Below are 24,453 nucleotides of genomic sequence, written 5' to 3' on the forward strand. Positions count from 1 at the left end.
ACAAAAAAGTAGACAATTTTAAATAAATCATAGAAAACAATTAAACAGTAAGGCCTAAATTTAGTTACCGATGAAATATTACACCAGAGTAATATTATTCGGAATATGCTGTGCGTACAGAAAGTGTCTGAATCTATAACTGTGAGTAACAAAACCACCACCAATTGACGTGACACCATGTTGACAGTGCAGAACACTTACACTCATTTATTTGCCATTATTCAAAATCAATTAACGTTGACAATCGAAACACTGACTTAAAACTAGTTTTAATGTGTTTTAAAAATAATTGTGAAAAGGTTAAAAAAAATATAACTAAAACAATATACATAAAGAAAAAAAAACATTTTTTTATCTCTGTCAGAAAAAAAAAGGGGGGGGGGGGGATCATGACTTCTAGCAACGGGGCCCACAGAATGATGTGGAGGGTCTGCGTACTGATCATCATCTGACGTTATCTAGCACCATTTTTTGCAATATTTTGGGCGTGACAGTATGGCGATGGCGCGGTAAAAAAGTAAAAAAGTGACGTCAACGGTTGTACGTCACAACATGCCGTCTCCTGACGATTCATAACATCATGGTATTACACATATACAGTTATTGTTCGTACTGGCCATACGTCGGCCATCTCTCGGACTGACGTGACATCAAGCCAGGTTTAACACAAACATTTTAGAGCTGTCGAGTATTAGTTTGCTACAACTTGTGCACCTGGACGCTACTACACCTTTAACACCTGCTCAAGGAGGTGTGGTTGGGGATTTAAAATTAAATTCAAACGAGATAACACATTCTTGGAAAATAACAAGATAATAATGGTATTGGCAGTTTCTTTTTTAACCCTCCATTTAGTCTCTAAGGTGATGAATCAGTCTATGAGGATGGACTCATTCCAATAAAAAAAAATCAATGCAAAGTTTGTGTAATTGTATCAGTGAGAATGTGAGAAAATGTTATAGCATTTTTTGCGATTTTGTAAAAAAAAATCGTTTGACAAATTTAAGCTTTCTATGCTTTGTGCAAAATGTCATTAAATAAACATTTATCAGCAAAAATAAACATTTTATGTCGTGTGCCATTAATATAGAATAAATAACATATATTTAGATAGACAAGGGAATTATGTTGTTGTAGAGAGCCACAGCATTAATATTATTTAAAAAAATAATATGTGAAATATAATTTACTCAGAATCACATTACTTTCACTGAAACACTACCTAGAGTTTATTAAAATGGATAGGACTTTAGTTACAGCATATTTCCATAAACATATCTGACTACTTTGCTTTTAAAAATATTTTAAATTTAATTTAAAAAAAAAATACTGATGAAAACAAAAAAAAAAGGACTATCCTTCATTCTTTCGGAATAAAGTTACGAGCAGAAACAAAATAGCAAATTATGTTTAAAAAATATCAGAGTTACAAAATACTAATTGCTGTTGATGAGAGGCACGATATTTATGGATATAATCCTCACCAGCCAATCACAAACCAACACGGTTTAAAATCAACGTGGAGGCTAAATGTTTGATACTAGAAAGATCGTACGAATTATAATTTGGGCACTGATGGCTTTAAATTATTTAAATTTACCTTTACTACTTAAATGTTGGCCATCCCTGTCCTAGAGTTGCATGTCACGGTCGACATTTATTCTGGTGATCTCTATAGCCGTAGACCGCGGGCCTGGAGTAACTCCTAGCGCGACTCACAGGATATCAGGAATGCGGGGGAGAGGTTATCGAAGAGAATTGAAAGAAAAAACTCGAAGCTTTTTTCTTTGGAGTTTTTATGGTCAGTGTCGATTGTCTATTTTATTTTTTAGCCAACCTCTATGATTAGCGGGCCCACCCAAATAGGCTCCTCTACTCGCTGTAGGCTCGTTTCAGAACTCCTGGTTTATATAATAGGCGTAAAATCAAATTTTAGTGAAAACAATTATTAATGATAAGAAAAACCGTATTAACACAGTCACATTAAAAAATGTTGCCTCTAAGCAAAAACGCACACAGAAAAATATTCAAAACTTTCTTCAAACTACATCTACTGAATAATAGACAAACTTTAAAGTACCCAAAAAAATGAAAATGATTCTTTATAAAGTAAACTTATAACACTTAATGCCAATTTAAAAAGTTTTTATGTTACAAATAATTGGAACTATGATTCACTCAAAAACCCGGTCGTATCTGCTGACGTGTTTTTAACAATATTTTGTCCATGAACTACTCTGTGTATTCGAACTACAATTTATACATACTTTCTTAATTGAAGAAGTAACAATAACGACACTGGCGGTAAACAAAAAAAATAAAAACGCTACTGATAAGGAAATCACAAACTTTAATAAATACAACATAAAAACCACGATCCCCCTTCCCTCTTCCCCAAAATACGTAGAGTTTTGAGTTTCGGTGACTGGCGGGTTGAGCAGATAGCGCTTCAGCGGGTGGTTAAAAACTCCTAGATTACCACCTGCGCATCCCCTTCTCTAAGAAAAAGGTCAGAGAGTTTGCATTTTGGTGACTTTGCCTGGCTGAGAAGTTTGCGCGCATTGCGGATACAGCGGGTGGCAACAAACTCCGAGATAACCACCTGTGCATCCCCTTCTCTAGGAGTAAGGTGACTTTTGCACGCATCCCGGCTACAGCGTTTCGTGTGCGAAGTGTCTCGTGATCGGGGAGGGTGGAGCAGGGGTCGTGCGCAGCTAGCAGTTTATTCCTGGCCTCACGTCTATGTATGGCCCGCTGGCCGTGACGTCACGCTGTAACCGACACTTTGCGCTTGGGAGAGCGAGTCTCCAGGCCTGCGGGCCAAGACTCAGGCGCACGGCGGGGAAACAAGTATATTTGTTAGAACACAGTTTTACTGTACCCACACAACCAAACGACCAATATGTTATTATTCGTGTTCAACGTCTCGTCGGCAAAAATGTTGTTCTCGACGATGACAACACACTTCTTAAGACATTGATATTGGGGGATGCATCGGCCATGGCCTATTGTAAGGGCCAGCTTTCGGTGTTACATGGTTTACCGTGTCACTGCTGCCCCAGTTTCCCCGACTGACTTATGTAGTGTTCGCCCGATTCTATAGACCTCGTCAACCGGACCGCAAAACCGTTATATGAAAATTATGTGGAGGTGGATTAGAATTCAAGCTCAAACACATCTGGTTCACTTATGACTGGTCTACGGTTAGTTTGAAATGCTCGATGATTATATTTAAATGTAAAGTTATTTGGAGAAGGGTTGAAGGGGATAGCAACCTAACAAACTCGCCTAATGCGATCGCTGCTTAGTGCCAAACGACGGTGTAACCAGGGCGAGTCGTCGTGGGTCTGTGACCCGCAGCTGGTGGCTATCTGAAAGCCAGCTGAGTGGAAAAATGCGCGGAGATAGCCACGAGCGATATCGATGGCTTCGTTAGAGAAGGCGGCTGCCAGCTGAAGAAAAAAACAAAAAAACCTGTGTTTTAAACTGCCCTACTTGTTTCATCCAAAAGTAGAACACTCGACAGAGTGTAACTCTCAACTTAAGAAGTATCGAATCACAGACATATCAGTTGAGATGACCCAAAAGACATCAGTTAGTGAACTAGCATTATTTGCCTAAGTATACAGAGGACTGTGTAGTAAATCCTGGAGGTAACCGAAACAAAACATTTTTTCCGGTCCCTACTCATAAGTTATGCGACCTAACGCTGGACAAGGTATAGCTCTCCTGGCGAACTATAAGTCCTAATAAAAAGAATTGATCCACCAGTCACATCTAGAAGTCGACAGTTCAAATAAAACGCAAATTTAAAACGCCACTCGCGTCAATTGATACTCTCGCCTCTTCTCCTGATCTGACCCCGTATACCGCCTGTGTCGAACAGTCGAACACAAACTGGCGGCAAGGATGGTTTGGTTCGTCCGTGTCGATGCTGCCAAGTTATGAACTGAAAGATCTCTAGTGTATACAGACAGGAAAATTTCGCGGATTCATTTCGCGAAATGAACTCAAATAGTTGTAACTTACCGTTGCCTCTGCCGATTGGCTCACAACTCATCTGGAGGAATCTGGGCCTATGAGAAACACTCAACCAAAGCTGTATCGAATCACAGGCTACTACGTTGAGACGTCTCACAAAACAGCAGCCAATGAGTGGGTGACATCTGCCTGAGTATACGCAGAACTGTAGAGTCATCCTGAAGGTCATTAAACACACAGAAGTAAAGTTTACTTATTTGAGTTTTAGCCTATCGCGAAATGAGACAGTATCTAGACTCAGTTATAAGGAGAGACTGGAAGAAATTTGCGGGTTCATTAACCTTCAGAGTAGACTACGCAGTCTTCTGTATACTCGAAAAAATAACGCCAGTTGAAGGTTTACTGGCTTGTGAGTCGTCTCAACTGGACAGTCTATGATTCGATATAGGGACTGGAAAAATTCGGTGTTTCAGTGACCTCTAGGTTAGATTCCACGATCCTCTATGTACTCGGGCAAATTACACTTGCTCATTGGCTACTGACACCTGACTCCTGTTAACTAGGGTGCTTGTGATTCAATACTTTTCTTGTTGAGAGTTTTTAATTGGCTCAGAGTTCCTTAGGTAAAATGTGGTCCAATCACTGAAGAAGCAGCACGAAAGTGAACTAGTTTCTATTCTATCATATCACGGAATGAATTCACAAATTTTTCCGTTCTCTAATTCGATACTTCTTTGGTTGGAGATTTCTCATTGGCCCAGAGTCTACCAAAAGACCAGCTTAAAGTTATAGTTATTTGAATTTTAGCCCATCAAGGAATAAAACCGCGAATTTTTCCGGTCTATAGTTATAAGTAGAGACCCGTAAAATTCGCGGGTTCATATCGTGTTATGCTACAATTCGAATAATTATACCTTAGTGCTGCTTCTGTCATTGGTTCACTGTTAATCTGGAGGACTGAGGGCCAATTAGTGACCCTCACTCATAGAAATGTCGAATCACAGGCCACCCAGTCGAGACGACTCACAAGTCAGCAGCCAATGAACAGTTGGCATTTTCCCGAGTGTGTAGAGGATATTGGAGTCTATCCTGGAGGACATTGAACCCGCGAATTTGTCGGGTCTCTAGTTATAAGTATATACATATTAAGTCTCGTTCCCGAAATCTATTGTGGAGGGGAAATACAGACCTCCGATGCCACTGCCAGAAGTCAATACTGTACACGCTGAAACAAGCGAGGAGCCCGCTGTGTTGGCAGCCCTGGTCCTAGATCAGGCGCTATCTCCGCCGGACGCCCGGACAGCTGAAGGAAGCCCGTCGCCGAAGGTGAACAAACGACTGCTGTGTTGGGGGCTCGCGCGCGAACGGGTGTGGCAGTCACTTGTCGGCGCAGCTGCTCGCGAGACTCCTAGTAGTAGCGCAGCGATCTAGACATCAGCATAGTGTGTGACGGTGTTATCTACAGGATGAGCCTGAATTCGGCTGACAAACGGCGGTTCTTCAAAATAAGATGTAAACATCTAATGCAACTTAGGGTCTAATATATGCTTTCCGAGGCTGGTATACGTCTTTGAAGTTGGGGCTGAGTAACATTTATATTGTAAACTAGCTGCCCGACCCGGCTTCGCACGGCTATACTAATGGAAAAAAAATTAAGCCACATCTCCCTTTTACAGTAATGGTAAATAAAAAAAAATCAGTGAAAATTTATTACAATACTGTATAATGTACCGGAGAGATAATGAATAGCACCGATGGTTTCCCGACTCGTGCACGCAACGTACAACTGATGTACCCGTACTTCGCTACGGTAGTCTACAGGTAGATCACTCTTGCGCCGCTCATTATACATGCCCCTCCTTGTGGGTACGCCACTGCCGCGCGATGACCGTTGCCATGGAGACGCAGAAGGCATGAACAATGCAAAATCCTGTTCTCATGCAGACAAAGTATCCACTGTTGCCTGGTTTTAACCACCCATGGGATCTAATTTTCGGGAAATGTCATCCTGAGTAACATAAGGAACATTACTGTGAAGTTTCAAGTCTGTAAAATATATATACTTGAAAAAAAGGGCAATAAAAACAAATTAAACACAGAGAGAGGAAAAAAACAATAGTTTAGGTTTGCGATTTAAAGCGATAAAAAGTATTTAAATACTAATTGAACTCTTATGAGGGTACTGATTGCTTCGTTGTTAATATTACACGGGTGTTTTTTACTTGTATGGGAAAATTAAGAATGATAAGGCATCTAGTGCGTGGCAACAATGTTAATAGGCAATAGGAAATAAACTTCTAGCGCCTGCGGCATTGTCAACACACACTTCGTACGTGTACTGCATGTTGTATCTAACTCCCTCCAAAGCATTTGATTCTAAATTGGACTTTTAGTAAGGATCCCTAATGTTATTGATAATATAATATAGCATATAGCCTTCCTAGATAAATGTACTATCCAACACTGAAATAATTTTTCAAATCGGACCAGTGGTTCCTGAGATTAGCGCGTTCAAACAAACAAACAAACAAACTCTTCAGCTTTATGATATTAGTATAGATAACTGATAAAGTATTTAAGATGGAATACTGAGCGTCTGCATTTTTAAAATTGAATCAAGTTCTAGAACGTTCACGTTTTTTTTTGCTGTAGTAAAATTAGTTCAATAAATTAATTGGTGGTAGTAAGACATCACAAAATTATGTGGAACGTAAAGTAAAATCCTTCGATTATTTCAATGAAATAATTTCACGACAGCGACAAGTTTTGCTGTGGTTGTAGAAAACCTTTCATTAAACATCATCCAAACGCTAAGTGTTCTCTCTTTAACAATTTGACCATTATTTACAATAAAATGTTGTTACGTTTTAACTTCAAACATGTATACCAGCCTTGGTAAGAACTTTAGACCAAATTTCTGTTTTTAAGTTTCCTACTTATTTTGTCGTGATTAAACTTCAGCAGTCACTCTCACCTTCTACAGCTAAAACACCGTTTAATTCCCAGATTCATTTCTGTCCAGCCTTTTCTCAAGTCAATGGACAAGTGACTTTCCCCTAGTGGAGTCCATCCTAGAGGTAATTGAAACCCGAAATTTATCAAGTCCCTATTTATAACTGGCTCTTGGGTGTCAAGGGCATGTCAAGAGAACTGTAGTCCAATCATCAGCGTGAAGTAGTTGCATATATTTCAAGTCTACTTTTTTACTTAATGAATCGGCAAAATAATCGTGACTGCATAAAAAATGATTTATGGATAATGAGCGCAGACAAACTTTCCACCACAAAATACTCGGGCCACCCAGAAGTGAAACTCTAGTGTATGTCGCGAAATTACGGACGCCAGCAAAATGGTGTAGCTGGCCAGCAACAAGGCGGAGCATGATTAGCTAATCATTGTCCAGGCTCTAACTGGCCAGGTGTCAGACCCAGATAGTTGCAGGTCTTCCTACAGCGGCGAGTGAGCAAACAGAGGCAAAGCCACAGTTAGACTCAGTTAACAGACGACAGAACAAGTCTACAATAAAGCAACCACCACTACACCTTACTTCTGAATGCCCAAGTATTTTCTGCCATAATCTTATCAATGATTTGTTTCAATATCTATCGAAGTATGAATAGGTAGGTACATATTATTACTCCTCATTACAGCCACGATTTTTTTAGCTCATTATTTTCGGTCCATGCTATGATAAATAGTTTGTACATTAGAAAGCCACTTCACTGTGCTTAATGCCCGATACCAAGTTAGTTATTTGGACTAGGTGGCACATTATTGGGCTAATACTTCACATTTATTATTGGCTTAGGTCGTAGTATGGGGTTTGTTAAGAGGACCGTGGTCCGATCATTGGAGATACGATGTTTTCGCGGATTCATTGGAAAGCAAAATAGACTTGAAGCACATACACTGCGTTACTTCAACGATTGGCCTACAGTGTTATTGGCACGCACTGGATGACTCTGTGGGACAATAATTAACAAGGAGGAGCCAGTGTTTACTCAATTCTGTGTAACACGCTCAAGGTTTCGATCTTGGAATCGACCAATGAGCACTCTTAAAAGGCTTGATTGTGTATATAACAGTTGAGCCTAGCCTGTATCTAAGCAAATCTGCGAAATAATTGTGACTACCAGTCATAGAAAAAGAGCACATGGAAATGTATTTCCAGTCTATAATTGGCTCCCAAATGAATTTGCAATTTCCTAGTGGAAAATTGTGAGCGTATTTTTACCAAGCATGTAAATTATTGTGAAGAGTATCGTAGAAGTTATTGATCAAGACCGGAAACATTCGCGTGATTCATTTCGCGATAGGTTAGAATACCAACCATTGTAAATTTTTGCTGCCACGGCGATCGGCTCACAGTTTACCTGGAAGACAGTAAGCCAATGAGATACAATCAATCAAAGAAGTAATAAATCCACGAAAAACCAGATCAGACATCTCATAAATCAGGATCCAATGAGCAAGTGACATCTTCCCCAGTATGCAGAGGACTGTTAAGTCAATCCTGGAGGTCGTTTAGCACTCGAATGTTTTTCCAGTCCCTAGTCATTGAACCAGCGAATTTATCTAGTAACTAATCGTACATATTTCATTCTTTTAAACCCTGCCCTTGGACGAGAAACATTAAGAATTCCATTTTTATTTGTCAACCTTTTTTTTCTGCGCCAGACTAGGCCTGCATGCACAGTTATGATTTGAGGCAAAGTAAAGTAGTTCTCCATTAGATTAACCTGCAAAGTTTTGGCTTAGATTTAACTTACTTGACTGTGCAAACGAACTATAGTCTCAGCAGTGGCGAGTGCCCAAATTTCCCCACCGAAGTGTTAGTGCTGTCCCCACACATCACCTCTGGTCTTCTCACTTTCTTGGCACCCGGTGGAAGCCACGCAGTGGGGATGATGGGCTGGTGCTGCAGGTGAACGGTGGCAACCACGCAGTGGGGATGATGGGCTGGTGCTGCAGGTGAACGGTGGCAACCACGCAGTGGTGATGATGGTATTGTGCTGCAGTTGAACAGCGGCATCCCTGCAGTGGTGATGATGGTATTGTGCTGCAGGTGAATTTCGGAGGCCTCGTAGTGGTAATGATGGGTTGGTGTTGCAGGTGAACGGTGGCAGCCTCGCCGAGAAGGCCGGTCTTCTAGCGGGAGACGCGGTGATACGCGTCAACGGCGTGGACCTCTACGACTTGCGGCATAAGGACGCCCAGGACGTGATTGTGCGCTCCGGCAACAACCTGGAGGTCGTCGTGCAGAGGTGAGTCCTTGCACCACATCGCTACCAATAACTAGAGGCCTCCCAAATTTGCCATATTAGTTGTCATTCTAGAACACAAAGGAATACACAATTGAATGATTTTCTCATTGGGTAATATGTAGAGATGGGAAAAATTTGAGATTTCATTTCGCGACAAGTTAAATTACAAATACGTATACCTATGGTATTCTTCTGCGGTTGGTCCATTTTTAACTTGGAGGACTCTGAGCCAATGGGCAGGAGTCTACCCCAGAGGTCATTGAACCAGCAATTTTTTCCGGTCCCTACTCATGGGTACTTTTACTTCTCCTTAAAGAACCAAAAACCATTAATCGCACTACAATATTCATTTTACACTATCACATTCTATCCGGAAAGAGGGTTAGCAGTCTGTCAACAGAATACACCAACTTACGTACTTATGTACAAGTGAATGGCGTTGAGTCTGGTACCAGAAAGTAACACATATTATGCAGTTTTGTAGGAATAACTGGGTACTGGTAAACTACAGGGATTACATTTTAATATGTTAAATTCAAATGTTTTACTTTGTTGCAGTTGGCCTAAATTTTATTTGGATGACTAAGCCACCGAGAAACCATCGCGTCAGATAAGTAACGAATCCTTGGAAATACGGTTGAGAAGTATCAAACGTCCGGAGCCAATGAACATGTGACATAAGCCCTGAGTATTTGGAATACTCTGTGGTCCATCCTTAATGACATCGAACACGGGAATTTTTTCGGTTCCTTGTCCTTAGAGATTCTAAAATACTAATCTGGTCAGGTTTTTTGGGGAAGAAAATGGCCTTGAGCCATTCAAGGATCCTTACCAGCATTTTTTGGGTTCATTTCTGAAACCATAGATCTCCGTTTTCAGGAATGTATGGATTGGGATTTGAATCAGTTTTCTCCAGAATGCGAGTCCAACGTTATGCTATTGTTGCCTGGCTTGACATACTGTAATAAATTACTGACTTTTCTAAGAAGAATGTACCAAAACAATCGAAGAGTTCTTTGCAGTTTTAAGAAGCAGGTTTCACTACTGTGAACAATCAAAATAAAAAATTTACAAGTGTTTTTTGTTTTTGAAAAACGTATCAATGCCACAATGTAAAAATGAGTTACCAATAGCAGTTGCAGTATCAGAAAACATAAATTGAATTTATTATATAAAAATTATAATTTTGAATTTGAGTTAAATTGTGATTAATAATACTGGTTAATTTTATAATTTTATGAGTTTCGATGCTAAATGGTGTATTAATTTGCATTTCGATTTTATATTGTGTGACACAATTTTCTGGTTTATTTAAGATTTATCGCAATTCACCATATAATCTTGTCCCTAGTAATTACGCATCAAAGGCATAACAATTTATGGTTTCTACAATTATACAAATATATTTCAGTAATCAGTTCTAATGGCTTTTCCATAAACTGAAAAAAAAGATCATTCATAGTGTCTGTACCACCTAGTTTTTTTGCAGACTATAAATTTTTGTAGTTGATATGCAGGTTGCCATACTCTCAGCAATTATCACCGAATATCTAAACTCCGTTTCTTCAAATTACCCTTGCAATTTAAGACATCATTCATGTGTTCCGTTTTAAACACGTTAAACATGCACACAAGGGAAAAAAATGTTCGGGCTGGAAACTTGAAAAATATTGGTGTTTGGTTAAAAAATTGGGGTAGGCATTTTTCTCGAAAAATACCTGAAAGGATATTAGACTGCAACAAGGTATACCTGTACTAGCGGTTTCTTCCTTGTGATTGGCAGCCGTTGCGAGAAAAGTTGTGGCTTTATTTGACCAAGCCACTCAGAACTCGCTTGCTTCCAAGCTGAATTACTGAGTTTGGGTTTGTAACAATCGAAATGTACCTGAAAGAAACTCACCCATTCACGAAACACAGGTGATGCTACCAGGGACGTATTTAAAATAGTTTCCACCAGGGGTAAGAATAAATTCCCCCCCCCCTCCCCCATTTTTTTCAAACCAAACAAACCAAAACCGTTTGCCGACTACACCTCATATACCACCACACATTAATTCCAATATTTCAAATATATTTGATTCAATAAAGATGGTAGATAAATAGATTTATTAGCTGTCATTTCATTTTTAATACATCGCAAGTTGGATGATACGCGGAAAACGCCAGTTTTTAAATATTTGATTTCAATAAAAATAATTCAGATCATTTGCCTTCCAGCATTTTTTTGTGTTCCAACACTAGCTACGATATTCAAGTAAATTTCTATAGTAATAATTACTCTACCAGTTTATCCAACCCCCCCCCCCCCCTAATGCAGCGCGCGGGGCACAAGCCCTGTCTGCCCCCCCTCTAGTTGCATCCTTGGATGCTACAGTGTTTTAACATTCAGCTATTCTCGGAATCTTTTCGCGAAATATGCATGCTCCTTCGAATAATCTAAGAAGATTCTTGTCAGTTCATGTTAAAAGTAAGTTAACTCAGTACCTGTAAATTGTTGAAGGTATCTCTGTAAATTTACGCAACTACATGGGCAATTTGTAACCCATTTTATTGGTAAATTTAAGGTAAAGATTTTTTTTAACAGTGTAGCGACCCCATCACGTTTTGAAATATTTTACCATCGCGAAACTCTGCAAAACTCTTTGACTTTCAGGGTCTTGAGTAATTTGAAAACCGTAATCTGACACATCATAGAAGACCACAGGGAAATTGTAATTATTCAGCCATTTGAAGTGCAAATCCCATATAGATAGCCACGATTACTTCGCTGATTCATTTCACTGAATTCTAGACTCAACTTGCGTTTACATAAACAAACCGTTTAAAAGTGCTCATTGGTCGATAACAAATTTACATCCTTCGGTGGGTTACACACGATTGGGTAACAATTAATTCTCCTTTTTTGCAGTTGACTTATTGTCGTCAGGAGCATGTCAAGATTATTGAGGTTCAATCATTAATGTGAAGCAGATGTATATGTGCTTCAAGTCTACTTTGCTACCCAGTGAATGTGCACAGTATAATCGTGCTAGAATACATAACACTGTTAATATAAATGGTATTCTGATTAGATCATTGGTAATTCGGCCCACCTCGAAAGGGTAAGAAACCAATAAAATCTAGATACCTGCAATATACGCGTTATTATTTGATGAAAGTGTAAATTGCGAAGTCCTGTACACCTAAAATACCATTGTCGGATTGCGTGTTGATATGTGACACGCTCGGGGTGACTAGAAGCCAATGAAAAACCCAGAAACCAGCCTACCAAAGCAAGTGTGACCCGGAGAGAAGGTGCAATGTGACAGCATCCAACTAACACATAACATCGATTTAATAAATTATATGCACGTTTTTGGATTCCAACACGGAGCTTGAAAATAACGAAAACTTTCCGGGTCTCTAATAATACAATTACAAAACCATGTAACCCAATCATATGTTATACATATGAAGCATAAATATATATCTGCAGCCAATAAACAATAGACCTACTTATTTAGGTACAAGTGTGGAGATTTTAGTCTTGTACCAGAAAACATTGCAAATTGTCAGGTATCTACCAGTCAATTGTAACCAGCTAATGAAGTGGCACTTTTGTTTACCAATGAGCACAATTTAAAAGATTGATTATGTATAGGCAAGTAAGTTCAGTCTGGAGTGAAATGAACCCCTGAAATAACTGTTATCGCGAAATGAATCCGCGAATATTTCAGCTCTCTGGCAATTAAACGTTCCTTAAATACTAGACATATTGATTAAACAACTGGGAATTTCACCAGGTCAATGACCTTCGGGTTAGAATAATTTATGTTGTAATTTATCAAGCTTTATTTATAGAGACGCGATTTTTTTCGTGGATTAATTGGGGAGCAAAGTAGTCTTTAAGCACATATATCTGTTTCACATGGATGATTGGACTAAAGTGCTCTGGACACGCTTTTGATTACCCTGAGCCAGTTATAAACACGGAGAAGAAATGAAGACTACACAATCATGTGTGACCCTCCAAAGTATGTGACTTAGTTATCGATAGGGGCAGGAAATTTTCGCGAAAAAATCTGAACGCCTACCAGACTGAACAAGGTATACCCACACCAGCGGTTTTTTCCTTATTATTGGCGGCCGTCTGCGAGAGAAGTCGTTGCCTTGTTTGCACGAGCCACCAAGGACGATTTTGCTTCCACACTGAATTAGTGTGATTGGTTGTTGTAACAATCGACATGCACCTCAAAGTAACTCACCCAATCACGAAACACAGACGATGCTACAGTGTTTTAACTTCCAGCTACTCTCGGGATCTTTTCGCGAAATTTTCATGGCCCTAGTTATCGACCAATAAGTGCATTTAGAAAAAAAGGTCGACTATGTAAAGGCAAGTTGATTTCATTACTACCTGACAAAAAACCAACATATGGAGGAGCCATGATTATTTTGCAGAAACATTTCACTAAGTAATGGAATCAACTTGCCTTTACATAGTCGACCTTTTTTTCTAAATGCACTTATTGGTCGATAACTAAGTCACATACTTTGGAGGGTCACACATGATATACAAAATTACGTACCATTCACTACTTTTTAAACATTTTCTCATAACCACACGAATTATTCCTCAATAAATAATTCTAACTGGACCCTTTTCTTTTAGTTATAATTACAAATTCTTTTTAATACAAAATACTTAAACCTTCACTTACAGATCAAAATTAGACATTGTTTTAACAGTACCAGAGACTTAGGAACGAGATATTTCTAACACAATTTAAATTTCAACACTTCTCCCCAAATAAAATTGTCTAAAATCTTCAGTGTCGTTTAAGTGATAGCGGCGAGTGTTTTTTTTTATTTCCGTTGATCCTTGACCTGATCACCCCAGTCGGACCGGAAACATCGACGGAGCGAATTTCTTTATTCTACCTCTGCCGCCGTGCTGATTCCCTGATACTTGCACATTTTCGCCGGCTCTTAATTCACACTATTTGGTAATAAAACGAACACTATACTAGTGCAGAGAATTGGAGACAAATCACCTAACATGCTGTTGCTTGAAATTATTTTAAAACAGTTTGTCATTAAAAATTTTCCCTCCTTGTTTATGTTCATAGGTAGTCTTAAACGCCACGACTGATAGTCCCGCTAATGCCACTGCACTACGCCCTTAACGTTTTAATCAAGTAGTAGCACCTTTTATTTTCACCGTATTAATAGAACGAGAAAATATATATATATATTTTTTTTTTTTAAAGTATTGCTGAGCAGAACTCTGTTATGCTCCTAGTCGCAAACCACTTCATGACCCTCGGCGGAATTTTCTATGTTCCCCTTGGTCATTTTACTGCAAAGTCCGACACATACTTTTTACTTCCGAAGTCCCGTGCCAACTTGCAAATTGTTACTGGGCTACCACTGAATTATTACCAAGTCCGTAACTGACTTGTATAATTTGCGGCCTCTCTTACCGCCTTTTTCGGCATCCGTGCGCAGCTTGAAGACCTCAGCGGGCAGCCTTTCGGCGTCGATGATCGAAGGTGCGGGTCGTGGTCACCGCATTATTCACGCAGCCGGTTGAGAGAAGACTCTGTGGAACTCGTGCTAGCAGCCTGCTTATATACTCGCTGCGCTCCATACTAAAACAGCGAGGAATATTCTGGACATCCTGAATCGGAAACGCGGCTCGGAAACTTCCGACCACGTCCACGTGCTCCGATCAAAGGCGATTCGGCACGAGTGGACCCGAGGATCTGCTATCCAACGCGCATCAATTGAAATTCGCGCGCCGAGTCCGTGCAGTGTATGGCGTGTGGTATCCCACTAGCCCACAGGGGCGAGTTTCCTCGTTACGCAGTACCAACCTGCGTAACAGTGTTGTCTTCATTTATTCTCCTATATATATATATATATATGTATATATATATGTATATATATGTATATATATATATTTTTGTTCAAGTCTAGCTTATCACGAAAAAACAAATCCATGAATTTTTCCGTTTACTAACAATTACCTACTCGGAGTTAAACTTGTTAAATAAAAACAATAAATATTCTAGGTATGTATTAATAGGTTTTTATTGTTCCTAGTACGTTTGGACAAAGATAAAAAAGGTTTTGCTTACACGAAGAACAAAAGTTCGTTGCCTTTAAGTTGGTATAATCATTTTTAAAAGAAGCCATTTATAAGACTTATTGACAATTGTGTTGCCATATATTAGACTTTTGGCATATCGTGGAACATTGCCACACTGTTAGAAATTACAGTAAATTTACGAACTTTTCACCGAAGAATTTAACTCAAATAAACGAAGAGTTCTTCATAATTTCAAATAACTGAGTCTTCCTAGAAACTGCACCATATTTTGACGTTTTATATTTCGTTCTAAACAAAGGTAAAACACCAGTGGACAAAATAAAATTGTCTTACTGTATACTTAACCAGTTTTGGAATGATTCGATAATACACCAGAATATTCATTTTAAAATAAGTGAACTCAGTGACCGTAAATTTACGAAGATTCTTGGATAATTTTTAACCAGCATTGTTCGTAAATTTATGGTTAAATTTTTTAACTGTGCTGATTTTATTCCAAAAAACGTTTGAGCTGTCCTGAAATATTCGTGGCATTTTCTGGCCCCAGGTCAGACTCCACCAATCTGCTCAGAATTAAATCGACGAGTCTATGTTACGTGTTCATTACCTGCCACATTTCACCATCTCTCTTGGTCGCTCAATGTTTAGTCAGCTTCTTTAGTAGGTGTTTGTCATTGTCCTATACACAGAAAAAAGTTTTTTATACAAACAAATATTGGTTTTTATTTGGCGAAACAAATAATTACTTTGACGCAACAAAATGTTTGGCTGGCCACACAAAATTGTAAGTAAAAAAAAAATTGATTATGTACCCCTTTAAAACATGTAGTTGATTTGAGTAAACCGTATCGACTGACTGGTCAACCAAATATTTGTTTGAATCAAAGAATTTTTGGTTGGGGCAAAAAAAAAAACCTTTCTTTCAGTGTAGCCCTTCATGGTGAATCAAATAAACTCATGAACATATGACAAGAGTCATTAAGGTGTACAAACCATTGAATTTGAGACTGCTGCAAAATAAAAACGTCAACACTAAATAAAGGTTTTGTCTCAATAATATATTTGTTTGTATGTGACCAAATAAATACATGCGTTTCATGTAAACAAATATGTTGTAGAAGGAAAGATTTGGTTGAGCCCACAAAATGATTTTGTAATGTCAACTATATATTTTGCTAGGAATGTAAAGTGAATTTTGTTACACATACATTTTGATATGGCGAACCAAATATTTTGTTTAGTCACATAAACATTTGATTCGCCATAAACAAACATTTTTATGTGAGAAGTTGACAAGCCTGTTATTATATCTCGTGCATCTGTCCGAGTCCGGCGACGCGCGGTGATGTAAGCCTTCCTAACGAAATACCCATTCGCGCGTCGGTCGCTGCCTCGAAGGTCAGGTCCATAGAGTAGTGATGGATGTAGACAGCGCGCGCAAGCTGCGCAGTAGGAAGTTTTTGAGACTAGCTTCGAACCGCTTATTGCCAACTGTCAAAATCGTTTATCGTGGCATGGCGGATGTCAATGATGCGTCATTTAGGTGATAAAGTCAAGTATCGCTTTATACCAAGTGAATTAATTTTTTTTCCCCACTTGGATTTTTCTGTCGACAGAAGCGCTTGTTTAATGAACTATAATTTGTAAAAAAAAAAAAAAAAAAAAAAAGCTTGTGCCATTTTGTACAAAATCTGATTTCGACATTTACGTTGCAAATCGTTAGTCAATTAACGCCTAATGTGCAAAATACAAGTATCGTTCTATTACATGGGCGTATATACGTGTGGTGGGGGGAGCATTGTCACCCAGGTATCATCCGTTTTCACTTGGAATTAAAAGGCCCCTCGCCGATGAATAAATATATAATAAATTCAAGGGTCTATTTCGCGGAATACTGAAACTGATATACTCCTACCTCCTTTACTCGGGAAAATGCCAACGGCTGTTCATTTTCTGCTGAATTGAGATATATCTTGACTGGGTTGCCTGTGATTTGATGGTCCAGAGTCCTCCAGGTAAACTGTGAACAAGTAGCATAATCAGCCCAAAGGTACGAGTATTTAAATTTTAACGTATTGCGAAATGAATCCTTAAAATTTCCGGTCTCTAATTGATCTAAAAATAAGGACTGGAAAAATTCGCAGGTTCAGTGACCTCTAGGCTAGTTTACACAAATCTTTACTTCCTCGGGAAAATGTCTCCAGTGCATTGGCTGCTGATTTGTAAGAGTACTTCTGATAACCTGTTATCCAATAGCATAATTAGTGCAAACTTACAATTATTTTAATTTCAGTCCATCCTGATCTGATTCCACGAATTTTTCCGACCTCTATCAATAAAAGGCTCGAAACATTCGCGGGTCCAGTGACCTTCCGGATAGACTTCACAGTTCCTTACATGCTCAGGCGCATACCACTGGTTCATTGACTGCTGGCTTGCCTTTATTGGGTTGCCTGCGATTCGATGAGGGTATTTTATTGGCTCACGATCCTACACAAAAAATGTTGCTTAAAAAAACTAGTGCCTTCTCTAAAAGTTGTCTTAAAATTGTCTGACTATTCGTGATTTCCCCTTCACTTACCATCCTCACCATTGAACACCCCACACTTTAGCGTTGTCATTATGGTCTGATGAGTCATCATCTAGACTTACCGTTCCTGTTGTAAAGTCATTTTACAATAAAAAATAGTGCATATTCTCATGCCAACGAAAAACCTGCAAATTTCTTTCAGTTGTCTGACTCTCGTCTATATGATTTCCCCTACCCCACACCATAACCCTCTCCGACATCGAGCGTCCCACTCCTAAATGCAGGACTGTCAAGAGAAACTAAGGGCACTAGATGTGTGTTGAAACACCGTATCTTCGATTGTATTTCGTGATGGGACGAGTCGACACGACAGGGCCATTCTCTTGCAAAAGCAACCAATTATAAACAAAGAACCACTGGTGCCAGAATAACGTGTTTCGGTTTAATGAGGGCTCAGATATTTATATTTTAATTTCGAAATATATCAGTCCATACCGATAGTTGGGGACTTTACAAAATCCGCTGGCTCAGAGACATCTTGGATGGAATCCGCAGTTCTCTGCAGACTCTGTCAATTTTTACCTACTCATTGGCTGCTGACTCATGGGACGTCTTAACTGGGAGCCTGTGAAAGAATTATTTTCTTGTTTTAGAGTTTCTAATTGATATACAATTTTTCAAAACACATGGTTTAAAAAAAAAATCTCAAAGGACTGTGAAACGTTAAAGTGGCTGTAACTGTAATTTTGACCTACGCGTGTTGCATATGTTGTAAGGTTTCCAAAGAATCATATCAGCGGTAGACTTGTTCCAGCTGTGAGGACGGCTGTGTGTGTGGCGCAGGGGCGGCAGCACCTGGAAGCCCGCCGTGACGCCTGTGGGCGCAGCGCCCACCGCGCCCAGGGCCAAGCTGCAGCCCGTCACCAGCACCTCGCTGGCCGCCAACAAGCCTGACGCGCCGCTCATCGGCGTCGGACACAACCTCACGCCCAAGCCCTTCGGCGCCGCGCAGGTAGGGCCCCACGCACATGCACTGTAACATCAACTGTGTTTCGTGGTTGGGTGGGTGATTGTCCACTGTTAGACCACCACACTCAGTTATTCAGCGCCGAAGCAGACGCGCCCTGAGTGGCTCGGTCAAATAAGGCAACGACTTCTCTCTCAGACCGCCGCCAATCACAAGAAAGAAACTGATGCTGCTGTTTATAATTTTTTTTCTTCGCGGAAATGCCTGCCCTTAGTCTTTAAACGATTAAAGCAAAGCAGAATTTTGATTTAATACCATTTTTACATCTGCTACGTCATTGCAATTTTGCACTGTTATTTTATCGTGAATTAATTACTTCAATGGAATTCTTGTGCTGTCTGATATTTAGAGCTAGACTGTATTCGTTTTGCGCTGTAGTCGTTGTGTTGTCCATAATAACGGTTTAGTTTCATCGTTGGGTCCACCTGTTCGCTGTTTTGTATAGGGATTCTTATTTTTGTATTCTTGAATTTTTCGTTGGCAAAAAGAGCATATGTACAAATAATTATATTAAATAAGTAAATAAAATACTTGTACGGAGGGGACACTCAATGCCATTGAATCTTCGCGTTTTGTGCTACAAGATTGCAAATTTGGCAAACATGAATGGTGTTTTATCAAGTTTTCAACTTACAATAAATGGCTCGCAAATCAATGAATGATGATTGTTATTCATAAAATATATGTCTAAATGCCATCCTTGTATGTAGGTATAAAATAAATAGTCAAAATGTGTATAAAATCTGTACGAGGCAACTAGGGATTTTTCTCGTTAGCATGTGGTGTAGCAGCCCTGACATTATTTTCTAGAGGATTTTAACACAGTGAGAGAGTGAAGCAAAAAACATTAATGTTTTTTAGTATTCTGTCCTTGTAGAATAACACAAAGAGTACATTCTAAATCCACGCATACTGCAACAAAATTCCAATTAATAAGTTCCGTGCAGTTAGCACGTCGATCACTTTTACCATGCCATGCATTGTACAGAACTTTTGCCAAGATTTAACACGTGCAACACGTAATCATAATTAATATTTCTCATAATTAAATGTAGTAAAAATTTGAGGGATTTACATTTGATAAAAAAATGAATTAAATTATTACTTTCTTAAATTTAAGTAAATTACAGTAGCTTGAATTTTTTTTTCTATTTTTATTTTTCCAAGGATTTATTTAGCGTTGAGCTATCAGAAAAAACTGTTTTACTGTTCCCTATAGTGTTTCCACCCGTGAACTGCGTATTGGCTATCGATTGGAGCAGGTACTTTTCGCGAAAAAAATCTGAACGCCTATTAGACTGCTTCCTTGTGATAGGCGGCCGTCTGTGACATAAGTCATTGCATTATTTGACCGAGCCACACAGTGCGTTTGCTTCCGCATTGAATTACTGTGATTGGTGATCTAATAGTAGACGTGTACCTGAAATAAACCCACCTAATCACGAAAGACAGACGATGTCACAGTGTTTTAACTTTCAGTTAGCCTCGGAATTTTTTCGCGAAATATGCATGCCCCTAGCTATCGACACTAGGTGGTATGTATTTTCCGCTTAAAATATTCCGAGACTAGCTGTGTATTATAACTATAACACAGTAGCATCGTCCGTGTTTCGTGTTGGCTGAGTCTGCACGACACAGCTATTCTTTTGCAGGCGGCTGCCATTTACAAGCAAGAAATCACTGGTGCCCGCATATACATTGTTGCAATCTAATAAGGGTTCATATAATTATTTTGCGAAAAATGCCTGCCACTACTCTTGGATGGAATCCATAGTTCTCTGCAGACTCAGGGAATTGTTCATTGGCTGCTAAATCATGGGAAACCTCAGCTAGGTGGTCTGTGATTCGATACTTTTCTTGTTTGAGAGTTTCTCATTGACCCAGATTTCTCCTCATAAGCTCTTGGCCGATAAACAGAAGCAGCAACGAGTACTAAGTATTTAAATTTTATTCTATTACGAAGTGTAATGGAGAGGTTTTCAAGTATCTACCAATCTAGCCTACTGATACGTGCGCGTATAGTATGTGGCACATAGAGCTAAATGTTTAACATTGTAGAGATTTGTGAAGATAGGATCTGTCTAATCATACAACAAGAAACACTTACAGATATTTGAAAAACAGCCTGACCGTAAACTACATCGGAAAAAGATACGGTACCTGGTAATGATTAGAGACGACTATTTTTCGCAAAACAAAATCTTGTCTAGGTATTTCTGAGAACGTATAGCTCTTTTTTTACTGTTATGTCGATTCATGGACGTGCAAAAGAAAAGTAACTACATTCTCAATGTCTCATTGTGCGATAACACACTTCTCACCGACCATAGTCAATAACGCAACAGTTTCTATTGCACATTACGTGGGTGCCACCTATTCCTTAGCTTAAAAACTTCCACGTATTAATTTTAAGGTAATTTTTAAAACTGTAGTTGAAAATTATTACTATTAAAAAAAACAGCTTATTTCAAGTCAAATTTAACGTTGAGTAAAATTACACTTCGGAAACTTGGTCGTTAGATAGACTCTACTTTTGTGAGAAAACTTTTGAATATTTTAAAACCATTTTCTTGATTGATAATTAAAAAACATATTTTCAAACATTGAAAGAAAAAAATTATCAGTTAGTTGAATTTTGGTTTATACTGCAAATCAATGAGAGTTTGGTTGAAAAGTCGTTCTACTACGAAAATTTATATATTTTTGAACAATATTTCGCTGTAATTAAGTGGTAGGAACGCTAGTATACGACTCCCGGCGGGTTCAAACTCGGATTTTAGCACTTGGAATACGTGGCGGACGTTGCTGTGGCGTGCGGGGTTTCTCGGGGTAGTCACGTTTCCCCCTCCAATTCATTTCGTCTCTGCTCCACTCCCCGTATCATCTCACCTCACGCATTCTCCAGGCTGGCTTGCACGAGTGGTCTGTCCCTCGGGTAGGGCAGCCGGCTCCTGTGTGTGTCAGCCCCATTCCATCCACGTAGAGCCTGTCCTAGGCGGGAAGCTACGTGTCCATTTTCATTTTTAAAAAAGTATATTTTTTTGTTGCAAATGGAATCGAATTTTGATGAAGAAACTGAGAAACGTGCAAACATGTGTGTGTGTGTGGCGCAGGTGAACGGCGACGCGCCGGTCAGGTCCATCGTGAACAAGCAGTACAACTCGCCCGTGGGGCTGTACAGCGAGCAGACCATCGCCGAGACGCTGTCGGCGCAAGCCGAGGTCCTGGCCGGCGGCGTGCTCGGGTGAGCCTCGCCGCCTGGTCGCACGTGTACTCGTAGTGCTGAGCGTCAGAAACACACGCCAATTGCGCTTCCAACTGCATTTAGTGACGCGAATCACACGCAGTTTCCGCACCCGCCGTTAGAATTCGTTGCCGCAGCAGCTATGTCGACTATCGAATCATTCGATTTGCAGATTGAAATGTTAAACTATATATATATATATATATAAAATTGTTCCGATAAAAGCAAAAAAAAAAAAATGAAAAAAAAAAATTAAACCGGGTTTGGACATGTTTCAAAGGAAAAAAATACTGGCTCTCAAATGCTTTTTGTTATGACACCTTTAATATTCTTGAGCGGTTAGTATTAGTAAATAAGGGCAAGCTTCAAGGTCGCGGTTGTGAATCACGGTCACCAGATAGTGCTGGGGTGGAGCTGAGAGCGAGAGATCGCAGACAGAGATAAGACCGTGGCAGCGAGTGAGCAGAAGGGTGGAAGGGGGGCGCCGGCGGGATCACGTGTTCATCCGGTGTTGCCAGCTCTGTGTCCCATTGAGGAGAACAGGCGCGTGCCTAGCTGGGGGCGGACCGTTAGGCGAGTCACACCCACTCAGCAGAGCTTCAGCACTAGAAGCCCGGGACAGCCGGAATCTTCATTGGGCATCGTATAGAGATTTTTTAGGTGATGAATTCTGATAATACGACATTGATAACGTTTTTTTTAAATTATAATCCTACAACCAATGGTCAGTTAAACTGAAATCTATTGCATGTCACGTTCAAGGATGACGTGCACTTACACGTCCCATACCATAAGCCCCGTCACTCTGGCGGGTTTTCCTACACACACATTTCATTTTATGAACAAACCTAATTGTTTTTTAATTTAAAATATTTTAACTTATCCATATAATGTATGCGAATATTACACTTGTGACCAAATGTTTGAATTATGTTTATATATGTTTATATATGTTTATATATATATATATTCGAGTTATAGGGCAGGACTATTTTTATAATATTAAACAATTTGTCATTTATTAAAAAATTTAACAGTAGTCGAGATGCGTTTCTTGAAATATATTTATTTATTTCAAGACACAAATATTTCGTAAGAAATAAAATACGATGTACATACATACATATACTTGCTACACATTGGCAATGTAACGAAATGTAAAAAATGAGGACCTAATACAAGGATGTATTAAATTAAAACTTAAGTTTATGAAATAATTGCCAAGTGCAAGTACTATAGGTAAATCAAGTACTCCGTATCGTTCATAAATATGTGTTCTTAGCTTGAAAACTTGTAAACTGAAGTAATCTGTTAATTAGTAATTAAAAATAATTTATTATAATTAAATATCGTATTCCTTACACAGGAAAAAAATGTTTTTGGACATTTACACAAAATTCCTTTAGAAATCGGTTGCCAAGAAATATTTCGTAATATTACAAGAGAAAATATAGTAAATTTCTACAAAACATTGTTATGGTTATTTTTAAATTTATGATTTGCGTTTTTCGAAACAAAGCTGGATATTTACTGTCGCGATTACGAATATTGCAATAAAATATTATATTTCGACTTTTTTTGTACAAGAGTACATTTTTTAACCCTTGAAAAATGTAATAATATTTAGCAATTGGACTTCATAATTGTTTATTGTGCTTTTGTATGTGCGCATTTAATCGTGGAAAGCTATACAGGGAAAAGTTTAGAAATAACTTTAACTAATTCAGGTACTGGGACAACCCAAAGCATAAATGCCCGGGCAATAATACAATCCCACATTTGCAGCGATTTGCTTTCGTGCAAATGTACAGATTTACAAATATCTGTAATTTTGTGTGCATGAATATTTCAGTTTGATTGAAAAAAAATTACAGAGTACTGTCTAAGCTTTCCAGTATAAGAATCAACAGTGTTTCAGTCATATATTGGCTGTAACCACGGTAAAGTTATGCTTGACGAGCTGTCAACAACTTTGCAGATGCAGCGTTCCTAACGAACTATATAATATGTGAAAATGGAAATTTTTATAGTTTGTCTTTTATGATCTACAGGACAGTGCGGACAAGACCTACAAGCAAATGCAGACTGACAAATGACCAGATTAGACTAAACAAGGTTGGTTACCAAATCTGTTAGACCTTTTACCTGCAACAGGGACGGAAAAGTAAAAAGAGGCAAAAGAAGTATAGGAATGTATGTCCGGGCACAGGAGCCAGGCGCTGGTGCCGGTGCCAGGTCAATGACCGACCGACCTCTGAAGTCACGGCGGCCATCTTACACTCAAAAGTTCCTCAAAATGACTCAACATTCCTCAAA

General features: G+C 39.1%; 1 protein-coding gene and 1 long non-coding RNA gene across 3 annotated transcripts in view; one reads left to right on the forward strand and one right to left on the reverse strand.

Annotated features, from left to right (window-relative positions):
* The window catches only part of LOC134529299 (PDZ and LIM domain protein Zasp), a 243,982-nt gene that overhangs the window by 98,872 nt on the left and 120,657 nt on the right, over positions 1 to 24,453 (forward strand). For both annotated transcript variants that reach the window (XM_063363207.1, XM_063363209.1), the window contains exons 2-4: positions 9,094 to 9,245; positions 18,710 to 18,878; positions 22,007 to 22,137. In XM_063363207.1, the coding sequence (XP_063219277.1) occupies positions 9,094 to 9,245; positions 18,710 to 18,878; positions 22,007 to 22,137 (452 nt within the window). The remainder of the gene's footprint in view (positions 1 to 9,093; positions 9,246 to 18,709; positions 18,879 to 22,006; positions 22,138 to 24,453) is intronic.
* LOC134529301 (uncharacterized) overlaps positions 1 to 24,453 on the reverse strand; it is an 85,040-nt gene that overhangs the window by 12,822 nt on the left and 47,765 nt on the right. The window lies entirely within an intron of this gene.

The sequence above is a fragment of the Bacillus rossius genome, chromosome 2 (genome assembly GCF_032445375.1).
Source record: "Bacillus rossius redtenbacheri isolate Brsri chromosome 2, Brsri_v3, whole genome shotgun sequence".
Classification (NCBI taxonomy): domain Eukaryota; kingdom Metazoa; phylum Arthropoda; class Insecta; order Phasmatodea; family Bacillidae; genus Bacillus; species Bacillus rossius.